At 47.0% G+C, this 19,241-nt stretch overlaps 7 protein-coding genes across 7 annotated transcripts; 2 read left to right on the plus strand and 5 right to left on the minus strand.

Annotated features, from left to right (window-relative positions):
• Nucleotides 1-57: 57 nt before the first annotated feature.
• Nucleotides 58-2,943, minus strand: N7495_003826 (H(+)-transporting V0 sector ATPase subunit a; the record flags this gene model as incomplete). The annotated part of the gene is made up of 6 exons (XM_057206477.1): nt 58-176; nt 232-1,012; nt 1,076-2,305; nt 2,366-2,601; nt 2,658-2,736; nt 2,818-2,943. The coding sequence occupies 6 exons, from the start codon at nt 2,941-2,943 to the stop codon at nt 58-60; spliced, it is 2,571 nt and encodes an 856-aa protein (XP_057064157.1).
• Nucleotides 2,944-3,467: 524 nt separating this feature from the next.
• N7495_003827 (class I SAM-dependent methyltransferase) lies at nt 3,468-5,118 on the minus strand (the record flags this gene model as incomplete). The annotated part of the gene is made up of 7 exons (XM_057206478.1): nt 3,468-4,086; nt 4,139-4,246; nt 4,306-4,316; nt 4,374-4,427; nt 4,542-4,646; nt 4,700-4,810; nt 5,071-5,118. 7 exons carry the CDS (start codon nt 5,116-5,118, stop codon nt 3,468-3,470), a joined length of 1,056 nt encoding a protein of 351 aa, XP_057064158.1.
• A 2,072-nt stretch (nt 5,119-7,190) lies between these two features.
• On the plus strand, nt 7,191-9,722 carry N7495_003828 (GcvT family protein; the record flags this gene model as incomplete). Its single annotated transcript, XM_057206479.1, has 1 exon — nt 7,191-9,722. The coding sequence occupies one exon, from the start codon at nt 7,191-7,193 to the stop codon at nt 9,720-9,722; it is 2,532 nt and encodes an 843-aa protein (XP_057064159.1).
• A 551-nt stretch (nt 9,723-10,273) lies between these two features.
• Nucleotides 10,274-10,516, plus strand: N7495_003829 (uncharacterized protein; the record flags this gene model as incomplete). Its single annotated transcript, XM_057206480.1, has 1 exon — nt 10,274-10,516. The coding sequence occupies one exon, from the start codon at nt 10,274-10,276 to the stop codon at nt 10,514-10,516; it is 243 nt and encodes an 80-aa protein (XP_057064160.1).
• Nucleotides 10,517-14,073: 3,557 nt separating this feature from the next.
• Nucleotides 14,074-14,334, minus strand: N7495_003830 (uncharacterized protein; the record flags this gene model as incomplete). The annotated part of the gene is made up of 1 exon (XM_057206481.1): nt 14,074-14,334. One exon carries the CDS (start codon nt 14,332-14,334, stop codon nt 14,074-14,076), a length of 261 nt encoding a protein of 86 aa, XP_057064161.1.
• Nucleotides 14,335-14,883: 549 nt separating this feature from the next.
• N7495_003831 (uncharacterized protein) lies at nt 14,884-16,555 on the minus strand (the record flags this gene model as incomplete). Its single annotated transcript, XM_057206482.1, has 3 exons — nt 14,884-15,093; nt 15,156-15,221; nt 15,275-16,555. 3 exons carry the CDS (start codon nt 16,553-16,555, stop codon nt 14,884-14,886), a joined length of 1,557 nt encoding a protein of 518 aa, XP_057064162.1.
• Nucleotides 16,556-17,425: 870 nt separating this feature from the next.
• Nucleotides 17,426-19,120, minus strand: N7495_003832 (glycosyltransferase family 91 protein; the record flags this gene model as incomplete). Its single annotated transcript, XM_057206483.1, has 2 exons — nt 17,426-18,955; nt 19,010-19,120. The coding sequence occupies 2 exons, from the start codon at nt 19,118-19,120 to the stop codon at nt 17,426-17,428; spliced, it is 1,641 nt and encodes a 546-aa protein (XP_057064163.1).
• Nucleotides 19,121-19,241: the final 121 nt, after the last annotated feature.

The raw sequence follows: 19,241 nt of genomic DNA on the forward strand, positions 1-19,241 counted from the left end.
TAGAACAAACTATGCAAACAGAAGAAAAAGGCCGAAAGGACAGATCAACTACCGATCTTAATCGACCGGATCTTCCTCCAGCAGAGTCTTGAAGCTGAATGGCAAGAAGGGTATACCCTCACCCATGAAATGTTTACTCATAGCCTCGACCCAGTGCAGACGAAGAGAGTGCAACACTAGAGATTTGTTAGTTAGGGCTCTTCAAAAACGGAACGAAAGGAATGGACTTACTGGCACTAACACCCTCCATCACACACAGAATGACAACACTTAGAGTAAACCACATGTAAAATGTGATCACAATCATGATAACCCGGATGGCGTTGCCCTCTTGTGCGAAGGCAGCACCAAGAGTCATCTTCCAAAGGACAATAGAGAGCTGTTGGTGAGCAAGGGAAAGAGCCCAGAGACGAAGGTAAGAAGCAGTATGCGAAATACAGTTGAGACAAAACTCGATGGTGTGGATAACTTGATGGATCATGATATCGCCGAAGTCGAACTCTCCATGTTCTCCATGCTCTCCATGCTCATCCACGTCAATATCTTCGGAGAGCATAGCCACGCCTTCGCCATCACTGGCTAGGCTATCACGGGCTCCGTCCAGATCCTCATCGAGCGCGCTGACTCGGGACTGCTCCCCAAGTCCCCGGTAGCCGAGGGCACGGGCACGGTTATGCTCCCATCGGAGCCACAGCGGCTTCAGCAAGAGCATGATGGGAACCTGGGCAACAGCTATTAGGAGTAGCAACACTTGTACTGTGCTTTGGTGTGAGTAAAGTGGCTCCACAATAGAACCAGGGCTCAGGAACATGAAGATAAGCATGTTGAGAAGACTCGGAGGGCTGACATCAGTGAGCGCCCAATTCACGGTCCACTTGTAGATGATAGTAACAACCAGATATCCAAAGATACACTGGAAAAACAGCATACCCGGAACAAAGTTGCCCCAGATATCGACCTTGGACTTGAAATGACGACCGTTGATGTATTGGAGGCACAGAGCATAAGTCATCTAAAGGGGATTCGTTAGTCTCTAATCCGTTCATATACTACATCTCTTGTCTTGAGGACTTACGTGTGACCAACCGAGCACAATACTCATCTTCATCTTCACACTGTTTGAAAACAGCAAAGAGTTCTCGGCCTCATGCCAGTTCCAATCCAAACCAATTGGGAAGCGGTAGCCTTCCTTCAGCGTTGCCTCAACGGCCTGACCCGCCTTTATGTTATCAGGCCATTGCCATTGACTAGAGAAGAAGGTAAAAGGCCGAGAAAAGATATCGTTGTAGATGAAACCAGTGTACATAGCGAAAAGACCCATCAACAACATGATGTATCGTCCGTAGAATGCCATGTACGAGATCTCATCAAGCTTGTTACGGGCAAGTTTCTTCTCCCAGAAGATCATCGCAGTGGCAGCCAAAGCCATCAAAGAGCCGTGACCGAAATCACCGAACATGACGGCGAAAAGGAAAGGGAATGTGACAACAGTGTATATACCAGGGTTGACCTCCGAGTACTTAGGGATACCATAAGCATTGACGATGGTCTGGAATGCCTCCGTAAACTTGTTGGTGCGGACGTAGGTCGGCGGGGTCTTGTTTGTTTTAATTTGATTGACGATGGTGGGGACAGACAGACCGGCACGATCGTTGACATCCTGCAAGGTTGACTTGATCTGCGCGAGGGAGTTTGTTGGGCACCAAGCCTCAGCAATCAGCGTCTTCCGCGCTTGGTCATAAGAGAATTTGTTCAACGTGTCGAAGACCGCCTTCTCCTTCTTGACAATGATCATCCAAGCCGCGAGCGAACGCGCAATCTGGGACAGCTCGGCGTCAAGAGTGTTCTTGGTGTTGCGCAGCACGTTTCCAACGTCACCCAATCGCGTATTCACTTCGTGCATCTGATCCCTTCTCAGCTCGCTGTTCTCGTCGACACCGTACAAGGAAGCGCCAAGAGACTCCGAGATCTTGCGGATCTTGGCAAGAATGTTTTTGCCATGAGCAAAAATGACGAACACGCTCTTGTGGATTTCCTCGTTGGTGGTGGGATCGATGATGGGCTCTGGAATTTCAGACTGGTTCATGTAGAGATTACCACGAAGTGTCCGCCAGAGGATGCGCTCGAAGGCCCCAATGCGGTCCTGGGGGATGACACCAGCAACAAATCCAATGTTCATTTCCGAAAAACTCTGCTGTCCTTGAGTCTCTCCGTTGGTGTGAGTACCGTTCTGTTCGACATCGCGAAGGAGGGGCGCTTCGTCATTGTCGAAGGATTGGCGAATGTCTTCCGTTTGAGTGTGGGCCTAATCGTTCACGTCAATCTCAGACTACCCTCATCGCGTACACAACAATAGAATACTAACACGATCGAAGAAGCCACCAGCCTCTCTAAGAACCCAGCGCCACTCTGAAAGCTCCACCTCGCGTTTCTTCAGAGTTTCGTAGCTATCATTCAACGAGGAAATGCGCTGCTCGAGGCTCTCACTACGTTCGGCTAGCTCGTCAATCTCTGAAGCTAGAGGTGCGGCCAGAGTATCCGAAAAATCGGAGGAAGATCTCATGGTAATTGATGCCTTCTCCATTTGCGAATGGAAATAGCCTACAGCAACAGGTTAGCAGCCGGCCATTCCACAGCCACAATATAATAAAACATACGAAGTTGTCGCTCGACATTATCAAGACGGCGGATCTCTTTGGTAAAAGTCCGTTGAAAGGCGTTGGTTTCGGGGTTCAGCTAGAAGAAAATCATAGTGTCAGCGAGGTCTGTTCAATAGAGCACGGAGGTAGTTATATAATGGCTTCAATCGTAACTCACATCTCTGAACTGAACTTGACCAAGTTCACCCAATGCACTCACGACCTCTCTTCCGATCTCGTTGGCGATGTAGAGCTGGGTAAGGCTCATCTCCGACGAGCGGAAGAAGGTGTCTTTTGGAGCCATGGTGGTAGGTAGGGGCCTCTCAGAGCCAGGCCTTTCCACCAGTGATCAAATCAAGAGAAAAATCTCACGAGAGGAGATCTGTAGATGAAAAGAAGGGCACAGATGAAGGGTGGTCTGCAAGCCTTCAATGTGAGGTCGTTAGCTTCTCCTAGTGTATCCGCTCCAAGCTGGCCGCAACGCACGTGATGTCACGTGCTGAGATCCCGCTATCATTGGACCCGTAAAATGGTTTATTTTGTTGAGACCTACGCAAGAGCCCATTAATGGCTAAGTACTCAGCCTATAAGTCAGATACTGGTAGCCGAGTATCAAGCCCGAACATCATAGTATTCGAAGTCGGATACGATCTAATATCTTGTCACTATCTAAGCTTGTGTTGAGCATTGTAATATTTATGCGCAGACATTCATTCCCATCTTGAATTCCATTATCTCACCTCAAAGGCTTTCTTCCATATACAACGACCCTTAAAGCAATTTATTAGATAAAGTTTTATAACTGCAATAAGGTGGACGGGCCAAAACTTACTCTTTAACGTATGAATGTTGATTTCTGTCTCGAAGCTGTTGCTTGACCATAGCCTGGAAAATACGGCATGGCTCAACACCCCAATTCAGTACTTCGGTGCAATACCTTAGTCCATAAGATTCGACAGCATCTTGTACCATCAGGGCTTGGTATTTGCCAATTTCTTTCAATTGGGGATCTTTGGGCCATGGTCCATAGGGCAGAAAGTAGGTATGCTGTGTGACATCCTCGAACCCAGCATCGATAAGCCAGTCCTTCAATTTGAAGTAGATATTCAGTTCTCTACCTGTTTGCTGCGAAGCAAGATCTAGCACAGACAGGTACTGGATGAGCGGTGAGTCGGGTGGTAAGGTGCCATCGTCACTCCAAGCCCACACAGCACTTTCCTGAATTTCAAAGTAACCACCAGGCTTCAAGTGGTCGTAAGCTTGGCGAAATAGCTGTGGCCAGTCACTGACACAGCCTGCAATTAGACGAGCATGAATGAAATCGAAGTCTCTGTCATGAAGCCATTCTTCTTCGAAGTTTTCACAGATGAATTTCAAGTTGGGCCAAGGCCAGACTGTTTGGATGGGACTGATGTCGGTCCCTTCAACATATGCATCTGGGAATTGCCTGTTCTTCGTTATCAGCAAGCAAATAGGAATGATTTTTGTTCAACACATACTCTGCAATATCAAGAGCCCAGATACCGGTCCCTGTTCCTAGATCTAAAATCTTCTGAGGGTTCTCTATGGGTGCCTTGTAAAGTTCACCATCCAGCAGCAACCTCCATCTAAATAGCTAGTGATCAGTACGCAATGCATCTCAATTATTTCCGTATCCTCAACTGACATATGATGTGCCTGGAGAAATGGTGATTAGTATAGAAATGTGACATAGAGACAAAGAGCGCTAATTACCAAGTCCATACGGTCTTGCTCTGCTTCGTCATTAGGCATCCTATTCCCGAAGTCCTGTCAGTTGTCTAGTACATCCATACAACGAAACAGTATGCTAACATGTAATGTCCCTAGTGGAAGTTTAGTGATTTGATAAGTAGAGGTACTTAGCAAGCAAGATATACGTACGGTCCGATTGCTATGGTATCGTCGACCATTTTCATATTCGTAATATAAGAGACTCGATGATAAAGAGGTCGTGTCGGAACCATCGTCTGCCCAATCGCTCTCGTCCTGATCATACAAGTTAGGGTGGCATGGGAGTTTCAGGGTAGAATAGTTCATACACTAAATTCATCGGCAAAGATGGGTCCCGCCGGGACATTCACAGGAAGATCCGGACGGTTATCTCGTGGAGCAGGTACAGTTGGAGCTTGGGGCGCTTCCTGCTCTGCTTCCTGTTGAGATGGTGTAGCTAAGCGAGGGGATTGAGGCCGAGCTTCGGCTGGAGCTTCAGCTGTACCTAGGCCTTCAGCTGGACCTAGACCTTCAGCCTGAGGTCTTGCGTATGCTGTCATGCCGATCAATCAGAATGGGCGTAAAGGGGTTCAAGAGAAAAAAGGCTTTGGCGGGATCTCGGGGGAAGGTTTAAGTACGGATAACTTTTCCAATTAAATGTACTTTGTCAGTGACCCGTGGAACATGTCGAACTGCACACTGCATCCAACCATGCGACCAACCATTTATAGAAATGGATTGACCTCATTTTTGGTGCGGCGTGTGAGGGGCTGACCAACGGGATTTTAATGTACGCGGCTTTAACCTTTTAGGATTTAAGGTAGTCGCTAGTGGTTTGACGTTTCCATGTCTATTTTTACAGTACGTCGACAAAATTCCATCTACTTCAAATAAATGTGTTTGACTTCAAGGTAATTCTGAATTTCCTAGTTGACGCACTAGGAATGTGCTGATACACTAAGATTGGAACGGTGCGTCCCGACAATCTGGGCGCCAATAGGAGCTACAGAAGTGCTTATGAGAGAGAAATTTCAGCCGACCGAATTCAAAAGAACAAAAAGGTCAAATGACCTAATTGTTGATACCAGGAACCCTTTACATCACTGCTCATTTATACCTATCCTCTTATGGAGTACCCCAGTAGCGATAGCTGTGACAAGCGAGGATTAAAGTTTCGCCTCGTACAAGTGAACAGGCCAGGTTTGATCCATTCTTGGCAATGATTTTGAAAAGGTTGACTCCAATATACGGATCAGTAAGCCAGGACAGAATTGATAAGAGCTCCCAGAGGAAATGACTTTCAAAGAACCACGATAGACACTCGATTGAAAGGTTATCTATCATCTTGGAGCGTGGGAAAGTTTTAAGATGGTTTCAATCTTGGAAGTAACCTTGCCCGGGGACATGAAATGGCTCTGGATACTAAGTCGGGGTAACGACAGAGCCTTGGAGATGCCATGCTTTTTTGTGAGCATGGGATATCGTATCCGATGTTCTTTTGCGACCGGATTTAGTAATTCCTGACTTTCTCAATTGTATATAAGATTCTTCGTTCCGTCAGTCTTTATCAGAAGCTTCAGGAAGAGATGCCTCCGCACCTGGGCAGCCTATTCCACCTGACTATCGCTATTTAAAAAAAAAAATGGAATGCAGCCCTAGTGAGGTGAGAGTTTTTCTGGAGTAGGATAGTATGAAATATTGCTCTGCTAGATCCAGAATTAGTGAATAAAGCAGGGAAACAGGTACCTAGGTAGGGATCGTCGGGTATTATACCCGTGGGTATATTCTAAAACCGATCTAGGCCTCCTGTTAGTTCTTCAAATATTCGATTACAAGTTGAAAACAGGGACACTTCGTATCTCGGCAGTACTCGATTTTGTGGTGCTCATGCTGGGCGACCGGCTTCCTGGGATTTTCCTTGGATAGTTCGGTCTCCAGCCCTGGAGGGCTGATTACCGATTGGGCAGCACGATCGATACCTAGCCTGGTGGACATGGATCTTTGATAGGAGTATATTCCTGGTATTTGTAGCCGTATGTTTGGTATTTTATCAATGAGCTCTATAAATACCTATCTATATATGAGTACCTAGTACCTTGGTAGTGACTCGTTATAAACTTGGTTCCAAGGTTCTGGTCGGAGGTCTAGGGCCACATCACTAACAACAATAATATTGAAATGAATGTGCCTCTCCCCCATTTTATCATTATTTTCGATGAGCTCATGACTCAAGTATTAGGAACGGGAAATAAGTTTCATGGAGATCTCCTATTTTCGAACCCCGTGGATGTTTGTTATGAATAGACATGATACCTATTTGAGATTATCGTTATTCTGATATTCATGATTTCCAGTACGTTATCATTACTAGCTACTTGAACAGTATTTTGCTCAATTATTATCTATTTGGTATGGTGATGTCGATATTGATGTCTTCACGGCTATCTATACTATCTTCCGGACACGTGAGCGGATCTCGGGAGATACCCTAGATTATTATCGACCTTGGACCAATCATCATCAGCAAACCGGACACTAATATGGAAATGTCCTCCTTTATCCAGGTATCGGTTCGGTCTGAACGCTATCTGAACCGTCTAACTACTGATATTGTAATCTACCCTCCGATGCGGGGTGTGTACACTATTCAGTCAACAATATGCCCTATATTATGCCGTACTTGTGGGGGAAAGGAAGGTTCTCCAAGAGGGGTAGCTTCCAAAATATAGATACCATCCGGATCTCCTAGATACAAAAGGACAAGAGCCTGTCCGCTGCAAAGAGCAGCGCCAAATTAATCCATATTACATATTATTCACAATGACCACTTCACAGCGTGTGGTCATAATCGGTGCTGGCATTGTGGGTACCAATGTTGCAGACGAACTCGTCGCCCGGGGATGGACTGATATCACTGTTGTCGAGCAAGGTCCGTTGCAAATGCCCGGTGGCTCGACATCTCACGCCCCGGGCCTCGTCTTCCAAACTACCCCATCCAAGACCATGACCAAGTTCGCCACATACACAATCGAGAAGCTGCAATCAATTGAGAAGGACGGCCAGAATTGTTTTAACCAAGTAGGCGGTCTCGAAGTTGCAACAACACCTGCCCGGCTTGAAGACCTAAAGCGCAAACATGGATATGCCTCATCGTGGGGAATTGACGCGCGCCTGGTCAGCCCCGAGGAGTGTTTTGAGCTATATCCTCAGTTGAACAAGGATGCTGTTTTAGGAGGTCTACACATCCCTACAGATGGGCTCGCACTTGCGGCGCGGGCAACACAGCTGCTTATCGAACGGACCAGCCAGGCAGGTGTCCGCTACCTTGCATCGACACCTGTCACTGGAATCGAGCGGTCGGGCAGCCGTGTCACAGGTGTGAATACCCCTAGTGGCATCATCCCCGCCGATATTGTTGTGTCCTGTGCTGGATTCTGGGGGGTTGAAATAGGCGCAATGGTTGGTGTGCAAATTCCCTTGCTTGCGCTAGGCCACCAGTATGCGAAGACGACCGCTGTACCAGCTCTCAAAGGCCGTGACCTCAATAAGCGAATGAATGGATTGAATGCGACTCTTCCGATTCTACGACACCAGGATCAGGATCTATACTACCGTGAACATGGTGATCAGTATGGCATTGGTTACTACGGCCATCGCCCAATGCCAATTGAAGCTGGATCGCTAGGTCTAACACCTAAGGATGTCGACGAGAAGAATATGCCATCCCGTCTTGAATTCACTCCCGAAGACTTTGCCCCAGCCTGGGAGGAATCGAAAAATATCTTGCCTGCTCTGCGTGACACTGAGATTGAGGATGGGTTCAACGGTATCTTTTCATTCACCCCAGACGGTGGCCCCATTGTCGGACAAGCACCTAACCTAGATAACTTCTTTGTCGCTGAAGCTGTGTGGGTGACGCACTCTGCTGGCGTTGCTAGAGCCTTGGCAGAAGTTCTTACGACGGGTCAATCTCAAATTGACCTCACAGAGTGCGAACTCTCCCGCTTCGAGGAGGTACAGCTCAGCCGTTCCTATGTGAGCGAGACCTCCCAACAGAATTTTGTCGAGATATACGACATCTTGCATCCTCTACAACCCAAAGAGTCACCTCGCAAGCTTCGTACAAGTCCTTTCCACGCCCGAGAGTTAGAGTTGGGTGCTTTCTTCCTGGAGCTTGGAGGTTGGGAACGACCATTCTGGTATGAGGCGAATGTGTCACTACTTAAAAGCCTTCCACAAGAGTGGAAGCCCGTTGAGCGGGACGCGTGGTCAGCGAAATTCTATTCGCCCATCGTCGCGGTCGAAGCTTGGAAGACACGGAATGCAGTGGCTATGTACGACATGACCTCTTTCCACCGGTTCGAGGTCTCAGGCTCCGGGGCCCTAGATCTACTCCAGCGACTAAGTACTGGCGACATCTCCACCAAGCCAGGCATCATAACCCACGCCCTCCTTCTCAACAACAACGGTGGCATTCGCAGCGACATTTTCATTATAAGGCTTGAAGACAACCTCTTCCAGGTTGGCGCCAACTCTGCCACAGATCTGGCCTACCTTACCCGAGAAGCCCGTCGCCAAGGAAATGGGGTACTAGTGAGAGAAATCACTGGTAGCACCTGTTGCATTGGTCTTTGGGGACCTCGCTCTCGGGATGTGATCTCGACCCTCAGTAGTGATGATTTCTCAAACATAGGATTCCCATATTTCACCGCCAAGAAGGCACTCATCAACGGCATTCCAGTGACAGCACTACGCAAGTCTTACGTTGGCGAGCTGGGCTGGGAAATCCAAACAAGTGCAGAATATGGCCAGCGACTGTGGGATACGATCTACAATGCAGGCAAGACACATGGACTCATCGCTGCCGGCCGCGGTGCATTCAACTCATTACGAATGGAGAAGGGGATTCGCACGTATGGCTCCGATATGAACAGCGAACACAACCCATATGAAGCCGGTGTTACGTACTGCGTACGAGCCAGCAAATGGGAGGACTATGTCGGAAAGGCGGCGTTGGAGCGTCTCTCTAAAGGCCCGCCAACCCGTCGGCTGCGTTGTCTCACCGTCGACGACGGCAAGTCTATGGTCCTTGGCAAGGAACCAGTCTTCTACAACGGCAAGGCTGCTGGATATGTCACAACGGCTGCATTTGGATTCACCGTCCGCAAGCCCGTCGTGTATGCCTGGCTACCTAGCAAGGTGACTGAAGGTCAGGGAGTTGAGATCGAGTACTTTGGCCGTCGGATCAAGGCTACTGTTTCCATCGACCCGCTGTATGACCCCGATATGAAATGCCTTCTTGATGAGAAGCCAGCCACTGCTCCTGAGAAGCCTTCACGGGCTCGTTTGTAAGGCTGCAACGTATGCCGGAATGAATGCTTGCTGTGATGGTTTGACTATTGCGTTCTCCGGTACAAAACTGTATATGAGAACCCGGAACTTCTTATGTTATCATGCGTACCTAACATGACTCGTCACTCCTTATTTTACGATTAGCAATGAGATGAATGAATCAGCATTTGAATATTTTCCCAAGTTCCGAGATCCTCTGACCTTTGCTACCTAGGAACAAAGTATGTAGGTACTAGGAGGACAATTTATTTATTATGTGCATGTACGCGTATGATGGCACTTCAAGGTAATCAATATTTATTGTACTCGCAATGAAAGATGAAAGATGAAATCAGAAAAAGCTATGTAATTTCTTAAATACCTCGACCCTTTCGGTAGTATTCAAGTCTGGTGGGGAGATATTACGTATGAAAAAGTTGCCACCAGACCCAGGCACTAATAAAGCCACCTCAAAAACCAACACTGTGTTGTTATCCACAATACTTAACAGCACGCAAGCCATTCCTACTGTCAAAAACAAACCCTAAATCAACCTCATATCAACCTGCAAAATGCCCATCCCCACCGCAGACCACTATGACAAAGAGCAATCCCAAAATACTAGCTCAGCCGACCACGTCTCTCATAACGCTTCCTCACAAGACTCCAGCGACCGCACCTTTACTGGGTCTGGTGACAGCGCGCTTGGGTCCTCATCTTCACAAACTGATCGCCCCTTGAGTGAGGAGGAGGCCGATCGACTGTATGAGGAACGCATAGAGGAGGAGTATGCTAAGAGAGAGGGTGGTGCTTAGATAATTGAGCTGAGTCGTGGTCATGTTGTACGCTTTCTCTTACCCGCTGCGAGAGTCTTCGATGCCGACTTTGTCGGACTTGTATAGTTGGTTACTTTTGACTGCTTCGAATCACCAATGGATATTGTAATTCTATGATATGGTTTTCTCTATTTATGTACTCCGTAGCAAGTGGCGGAGTTGGTAAATGTACTTCGGCCTTCACACCTTTTATAAATTCTTTAGTATAATCTTCCTCTATGCAGTCGACTTCGAGTCTGGAGAAACGAGTTTCATCATCAACTATATCCCAGCCCTTGAAGCGATGCTACCTAAGTAACCAAAACCAGGATTCTCGTCACTTTTCTGCCAGTTAAACGGGAAAAATGACTTCAATAACCCCGTAGAACCGCGTAATTCATCCTGCTTTCGAATTAAGTGGTCGTTGGCGACGTAGGAAAAGGGGGAAAAAGAGTGATCTCAGCCGGGGTCGATCCCGCAACCACGACTGGCAGCTTTTGTTCACAAAAACGGCAACTCTTTCTGGAAGGCCGTTTAGTAAAAAAAAAACTGGTAGCTTCTCTTTGATTGAGCGTGTCATCCTTAGTGCAGGGGCCATGCTAATCTTCTCTGTATATTTTCATTTGACCAAATGTCCCGAAGGACGTATATTTGAGCCGAATTTGGTCTTTTATGTAGATGGTCTGACATAATATTGCTTTCCCGCTGGGCAAAATGTAAAATACGGGCGGTCAGCAGTATGGTAACAAGCATGTATTAAATACCTGTATTTCCCACGTGGGGTTCAAATCCACAAGGCGATCAGTCTGAACGAGGTGGGATGAAGGAAGCAATAATCAGAGGCCACTATTGCCGTGTAGTATTGTAGTGATTTGCGCGAGGTGTCAAACATCTAGCATGGCAGGGAAGGGGATTGAACACTGTTCTCTTCGAATGAACGAGGTGGAGGAGTAATAAGGTAAGATGTGATTGCTGACATTTGGAAAGGGTCAACAATCAAGATTTCAACCCCAATTATGGAGTGATTTTTGCGGTTTTCATGAGAGTTTTTAGTAAATCAACACAGAAAACAATTGAGGACCGGTCTGTTTCGTTTGGAATAGCGAGGTCGGGTAAAAATGGAAGAAATTAAAAAGGATCAACAAGCAGAAGATTCCAACCCCAGTATTATCGAGTAGTTTGCGACTTTTGAGAGTCTTCAGTTTACCAATTTGATGAGAGCGACAATTGAACACCAAAATATTCGAAAATGAGCGCTATGAAAGGAAGATGGTGGGAAGAAAAGATGGTATAGGTGGGTAGATAAAGTCGCAGATTGAGGCTGAATGTGCGGAAATAAAATCCTCGCCCGCACTAGCCAAATTAGGACTAGATGAGAAGTCAAAGCTTACCTTTCTCAGAGTGCTTTGCACGCTTTGATCAGATTTTTGCTTGTCTAACGTCTTTACTGACTTGACTCTACTCTAGTCTGCACAATGGTACTAAATTTGAAATCTTGAATCATCAATTTACTTACAGTCTCTTCCATCTTGCTTCCAATACTTCGATTTCTGGCTGATCAACTTCGAGAGAGTAGGTACTTTATACTACTTTTAATACCGCCTCAAAATCAGTTTTCCGACGTCTAGATAGTTTCAGTCGGTACAATGGGTGCGGCCAAGCTCACCATGGACCATCATGATATCTCCCTTATATAGAAACTTTCAGAGTAATCCTGACCCTCTCTGCAAAAATCATCTGAGCAGTCAATTTGCCTCGACCAATTTGCCCCCATATCCCACCACTTCAATCTAGTTTCTCGTTCCTACAATTTATACTTCATTTCAGCTAAACTGTAGTAAATCCAGCCGAAGTGTCGATGAACATGAAAGGTAAATGATTCAGAATCAAATATTTATTAGAAGCTAGATTCCATAAAAGCTGTTTTGAGCTTACTCGGCCATTTTATTTCATCCTACCCCGTCTTGTTCCGTTCTATCATAGTCTCTTTTCAATGGCCATTTTTTTCCCTCAGTTGACTAGACGGGGATTTTCAGAAAGCGCTTTTCGAAGGATTTCTAGTCCTTTGCTGCATCTCAGGCTGCCTGCAAGAACAGGGCATTCAGGTTATGCCCCACCCGTGGTATGAGCTTCATCTTATGAAGGAGGCTTTAAGGATGTGAAGCAAAGTCTAGGTCATTAGAAACGTCTATAAACACTATCCTCCTCGTTTGTGTATTGCTCGAGGTTTAAATTTTGGCAGAGAATACCGAATACCGTATCGTTAACGGTTAGTTAGTCTCAAAAAACAATATTTATAAGCAGGTTTGAGAGCAAAGTTAAAGTATTCTTGAAATTTGGTGATTCAAGAATAGCGATATATCATATCTCACCACTTTTTCAGGAATTTCATGGAGAACCAGGTCTTTATAATTATGGGCTAGAATATTCGAGAATCCAAGATGAACCGGCAGCTCGGGCCTGCTGGTCAAGGAAACTCGTATGTATAAAGAATTTGATATCTGGAGCTGAGGTAGAATTTGGAGTATGAGTCGTATATCATTGTCTCCTTCATATTCATCTAATGCGTCAATCACGATCACAATGGTTCGGCTTGGGAGATTAGCTTGCTCTAGGTGTAGGAGAGGTTGAAGAAGCAGCTTATCAAATTGTTCCCTAAGCGCCTTCCCCGTAGCACCTGGGTTATCAAGGACTGCTTGCCGGACATAATGAGAAAGTTGAGGAATATGCATTATCAATTGCCTTGCGATGGTCGGAAAAAGCTTCTTTGCATTGCCTCGATCTGCTTCCCCTCTTTTGAAAAAGAAACTAACCCCTAGAGACTTTTCTTTGCTAAAAAAAGCTCCGCCGCTGTTCGAGAGATTGTTGATTTCCCTGTCCCAGCCATCCCATTTAACCAGAAAATGCATCTACCTTGTGGTGAGAATGCCCACTCCTTTATTTGACAGAGGACATCGATTCGCATGCCTAGAAGGCATCTTTCTTCGTGTTGATTGTCATATGAGTCGAACGCAGCCCCGTCCACGATCGGTAAGTCTTCATCGGGGTCTGTATTACAATGAGCATCACATACTGTAGCGTCGACTGTATCTTACTAAAAGTACCTGTTTCATCTGAATCTAGCTGCTGGCTATTATTCCATGACTGCGCAAAGAACCTATATAGACTCTACCAATCTATCATGATGCCCATGTTAACGCAATTTTGAAAAGATTAGTCTATCGTTACTCTACGCTATGAGTAGCATTTGCAAAGGCTAGATATTCTTCAGTAGAACGTGCATCCATATGCACCGCATGTAACTCATAATCTTCATCCGTCCCCATATGTATCTCACGACCCCAGAACTTCTTTCTCATGCGCTCTATGCCTTCTAAATCGTCTGCGCTAAGCATACTTTCCCATCTAAAATATTGATCGCACTCCGATCTTGGACCTTGGAAATTCGGATCATCGCGGTCCTCTATACCACCTCTAAGAGATTCAAAATTATATTTTTCGTGCTTGTATAGGAGACCGAGATCCCATAAACGCCTTGAATCCCAAATACCAAAGCCCTAACGACGATATGAAGCGAATGCCCATCGTAGGAAAGCGAACTTGCGAATGACGATCTGGGTTTCATCAGGAACCCTCAGCTGTACGATCATCTCAATAGTTTTGCGAGCCGTTCTGCCGTCATCGTCATGTAGTAGGGAAAATATGGTTGACGACGATCGATAAAGATTGTGGAGAGATGCGAGATCCAGCTGAGTTATGGTAATTTCTAAAACAGGCCCGGGTAGAAGAGAGAAAATATCAGGCTCGTGAGAAGCCATAGCAAGTAGAATCGTTCCCGGCCAGGTCGAGCTAGTCGATAGAAACTGACAATAAAAAGAAATAAGAGATCTAAGTAGTACAGTAAGAGAAAGGTTACGTGACGGTGTATTGGGGAGCTAAACCATAAAGGGTAAAACTAACTGCATGCAGTAATTCACAGGTCCAATATTACAGATGAAACTTAGTTCATTCCAACGGCGAGAAATAAGATGAAGGACTGGCGATGCATTATAATCCCATCAATTTCTAGAATTAAGGCTCAGCTGCAAGATACATAAGAGGATCAAAGTGTCATTAACTCATATCTCGTTCAATGAAGGCCATGTCAGGCTAAGAACTGAAAATGTAAAAATCCGAACATATCAATATCAAAAACAAAAGTTCAAATGCATATAATCCCAGGCCTATCGCAACAATCCAAAACACAAAGATATCTAGAAGAAAAAGGATAGGAAGAGAAACGAGAAGAAAAGGAAAGGAAAAAGTCAAAACATGGTATAGACCGAAGAAGTGAAAGTGAAAGAAAGACAAAGGCAAGTATGAAAGACTTATGCGAAGATCCTGAACTTGCGGCCAGGGCTCTTCTTGCGCACAAGGTACATTCTGTCCTTGCCACGATCGTTGATGCGGAGCTCGGTGGTTGAGTGGGAGGTTTGAGCAATGACCTTGTTATCACGGAGTCGACGAGTGTGGGCAAAGAGGGTTTCTTGGAAATCATCATCGATCCAACGTTTTATGATGATATAGTTGCTGTCACGCTACAGGAGAGAAGCCAGTCAGAATGAATTCATACATAGGATGCTGGAGGAATCATGCTTACCTCGTCCCATTCCCAAGGAAGGCCATATGCTAGGAGAGTTTCAGGAAGAAGATGCTTGCGGTGGACCTAAATACAGTGTCAGTATAAGATAGAATATGATAACAGCACAAAGCACATACCTTGATCCATGTAGTCTTGCGCTCTTCAATGATCTTCAGCTCCTCCTTCTTCTTCTTCTCCTCCTCTTCCTCCTTTTCTTTCTTTTCCTTCTCCGCCTTCTCCTTTTCCTTCTCCGCCTTCTCCTTATCCTCAGCCTCCTGCTTCTCTTTCGCAGCCTTGTCAGCCTCATCCTTCTTCTTCTTGTTGAGAATGGCCTCAATCTCCTCTTCATTGTAACCAAACTCGACACGAAGTCGGTCTCGGAACTCCTTGTCCCTTCTCTCCGCTTCCTCCTTTTGTGCCTTGGCAATGCGCTCCTGCTCCCGCTTCCACTCTTCCACAGCAGCAGCCTTCATAGCAGCCTCCTTGGCCCTTGCTTCTTCAGCCTCTCGCGCTTGCCGCATCTCCTCCTCTTGAATCTCCTTCTTGATACGGTCGCGCTCAGCGTCATCTGCCTGCTGTTTAGCAATTTCCGCCAAGCGCTGCTGCTTCATCTTAGCCTTCAGCTCTTCCTTCTCAGCGGCCTCCTTCTCAGCCTCTTCGAACTTCTTCAGACGCCAGCGGTGCTCAGCCTTCTTCGCCTCCTCCTCCTCACGCGATTGCTTCTCATACCGCTCCAGGCGATGAAGTCGCTCACTAATCTCATCCTCGTACCACTCCTCTTCTTCGCGCAGGCGCCGGGTTTCGCGCACATCTCGTAGCACCTCCCGCGGGGCCTCGACCTTCTCACGGTGTCTCTCGAGCTCGCGCTCCAGCCGCTCGATCTCCTGCTGCTGCTTCCAGATGTCTAGATCCTGCCGGACATCGTTGCGGTCTAGCATACGCTGGTTCATCATCAGCTCGTAGTCCCGGTGGAAGGGGGACCGTGAATGTTCGCGCGAGACAGAGACAGTGGTACCGGCACGATGGCGCCCCGAGTGTCCGGCGAGGGCCTCGTCAGACTCGTTCTCGTATATTTTAGTCTTGTTCTGCACTCGCCGTGGTTTGTTGCTGTTGGCGTTGCTGGAGCGTGTGGCCTGCTCGTTCACGATCATTACGGCTGGTACTTGTGCCTCGGGCGAGTGTCGGTGGGGACGGCGTCCGCCTGTGGAAGCCGAGCGGATGTGTCGAGAGCTGAGAACTGGGGATAGAACAGTCTCTTTAAATTCTTTATACTCCCTGCGCTCTGGGCGGCGGTGGTGAGAGGAGCGACGGTGGAATGAGGAGCCACTTCTGCGACCTCCATGAACTGAACCTCCATGAACTGAGATATCAGTTTCAGAGAACTCAGAGTCCTCGGAATCATAGTAATCAACAGGCATTTTTGTGGTTGTGTGAATATAGCGGTGGGGAAGTAGTGTAGTAGTATACCCGTGTTAAGGGTTAGCGGGGTAAAAAAAAAGGCTTCCAAGTCAAAAAGTGGAAAAAGGGCTAAAAGTACGAGGGAAATGCCAGTTCTAGAGCCAATAAGAAAGGACGTATGAGTTGTCCTCGTGCGAGCTTTGTGTTCAGGTGAACAAAAGGCTCAAGGCGGGATAAAGTGGAAAGTGTGGGAAAAGAGAAAAGGAAGAAGGCTGACTTGCGGGGATTTTTGGTATTTATTAAGATTCCTTCAGCCTCATGGACCATCGGGGCCTAAAAATCCCACAGTAAGGAGTAGTACTAATATGCGCCCTGTCAGTGTCAGTCTAGTTTGCATGCATATAAGGTACTCATGCGGAAGAAGATAAATCAGAATAGAAGGAAATCTCGGCTGTTCGAGTGTGTAGTTCTACTGTTCTAGACTGAAACAAGTGGATGTTGAGTGTTTACCTGTTTTTTACAATATCATCATATCATCATATATCATCATCCCAGCCACTTCAAGGCCCACTTTGGGTCGTTTACTCCACTTGATTATAGAGTTAGAGCAAGATTAAAGATTTAAAGATGAGAGAAAGATCACAGATCAAAGATTTCAACTAGTAAGTAGTTTATTACTGCACTCTCTTCAAAGTAGATATCACTAGACTACTTGCTACTGTATACTAAAGTAGTCTGATACCGGTAAGATGGAAATATTTGGGTACCTGTGGCAATATCGGGTATCAGTATGGATTAGATTATTGGGCATCACACATCACAATTGGAACACGCGTCGGGCCGCATGACCTCGACCCTGAAGCACATGGTTTGCCTTCCGCATTCCTTAATCATCCCTCATACTCCCCCGTATTTTGAGACGAGTTCATTTTCATGTTCATCGCTGTAATTACTGAACATCCCACTATTTCCCCACCCACTTTAGACCATCGCCGCCCCCAAGGCTCACCGTCGGGCCCATCCGTATGTCGCCACTCACTCAAATACGGTAAGGAACTGATAAGCTTGGATACGCCACGGATCCGCAACACCTGAGTGGTTCGATCACCCACACTGACTGCCAAATGCATCAAGTCGTGCCGGTCCTGTTCCCAGCGCACGATCCCATTAGGGATGAGAATGCGCCCATCTCCGCACGGCGCTTCCACATCCTCTTCTGCCAGAACTGCCGTTCCAAATGTCAGCGCTTCGCTAGCGTATACCACGTGAAACTCACTACCGCTATTCGCGAGAATTACTAGTTCCGGTCGGTACAACGACTCGGATTGTGGACAGGCGCCGTCGACGTGCGTGCGTGGGAATCCGATCCATAGGCGAATTGCCGGGTCGGACTGGTGCACTGCGACGAAGTTGGTGCCGCCCCGCATGTCGCCTCGAACGCCGGGATTGGGCGCGCGCTTCAGGGACAGGGACAGGGGCAGGGGATGAACAGGTTCAGGTTCTTGCTTATATGCCCAATCGCAATGTCCGTGCAGTAGTTGACAGCGGAGGATCCGCAGCGGCTGTAGGCTATATACAAAATTCAGATGGTGGCTGGGGCCGCGCGATAGCGAAATGGTAGGGTCTCGCTTAATATCGCCCTCGGTGCTTCGAAACGAGTCGCCCTCGTCGAAGAATGGTGCCCAGTTCTTCTCTGCATTTTGAGGCTGCTCGCCGCGGATAGTCAAGGGCGCGGTAAGGTTAGAGAACGGGCGATGCATCCACATCGCGCGGCGCCATCCTAATTGCTCCGACATCATGTTGAAGACAATAACCGGTTCAGCACCTTGTATTCCCTCTTCCACCACCACGCGCGGGTCCTCAGGGCCTAGGAAGGCCGCGCCTTCATGCCACTCGACCGGGAGATTGAATATACATGGGAAGGATATAATTTCCCCGTCCCAGTCCAGTGTATACTGATCCAGATGATTCCACTCCGAGTCGAAGATTCGACCGCGCAGGAAACTAATCGTAGGAACAGCCAGATCCCCAGATGGGTAGTAGATCAATCTCGATACAGAAAGATAGATCTGAAACTCCGGAAGCCAGACTCCGGATCCAGCAAGCTCAGCCCAATTGGCCTCGACGAATCCTTCAAAGGTCAAGCTCGCGTTCCGACTCTGCTGATCTTGAAATGCGCGATCTATCTGTGTGTACGCAGACAGGCTCTGCACAGCTCGTATCAGATTATCCTGCAGATCGAAGCTCGGTTGCACGCCAAGCATGGCATCATGTTTGTGACTTTCGCATTCACTAATCAGGCCATCATTCCAAAATCCAGAAACAGCAAGCTTGTCATAGTCCTTCGTTGCAAGCCCACTCACTGCCTTGAGATACTTATCTACAGACTTTGGGGTGGAAAACGTCACAGAGGCAGGGATCTAGGATGTTCGTCAGGTTGCTCAACGTCATTTAGGAATCGATCGAGGACTTACCCGCAATTTATCCAGATGTATGTGTGTATATGTTTTTAGAAGCCATAGCGCAAGGATGACGACGATGGCGCTCGCTAGAGGATTTCGAAACGTCCGAGCTTTGTGCCACATCCTAGTCTATAGATTTAGGGTCCGTGGCATTGCGTTATTTTTTCGAAGGAGACACAGGTACGGACCTTGGAATAATTACTAATAGAAAATAGAAAATTGCCAGGTGATTATGAATTCAGAT

This window comes from Penicillium taxi (assembly GCF_028828555.1).
Source record: "Penicillium taxi strain IBT 34144 chromosome Unknown utg000003l_segment0_segment0, whole genome shotgun sequence".
NCBI classification, from domain to species: Eukaryota; Fungi; Ascomycota; class Eurotiomycetes; order Eurotiales; family Aspergillaceae; genus Penicillium; species Penicillium taxi.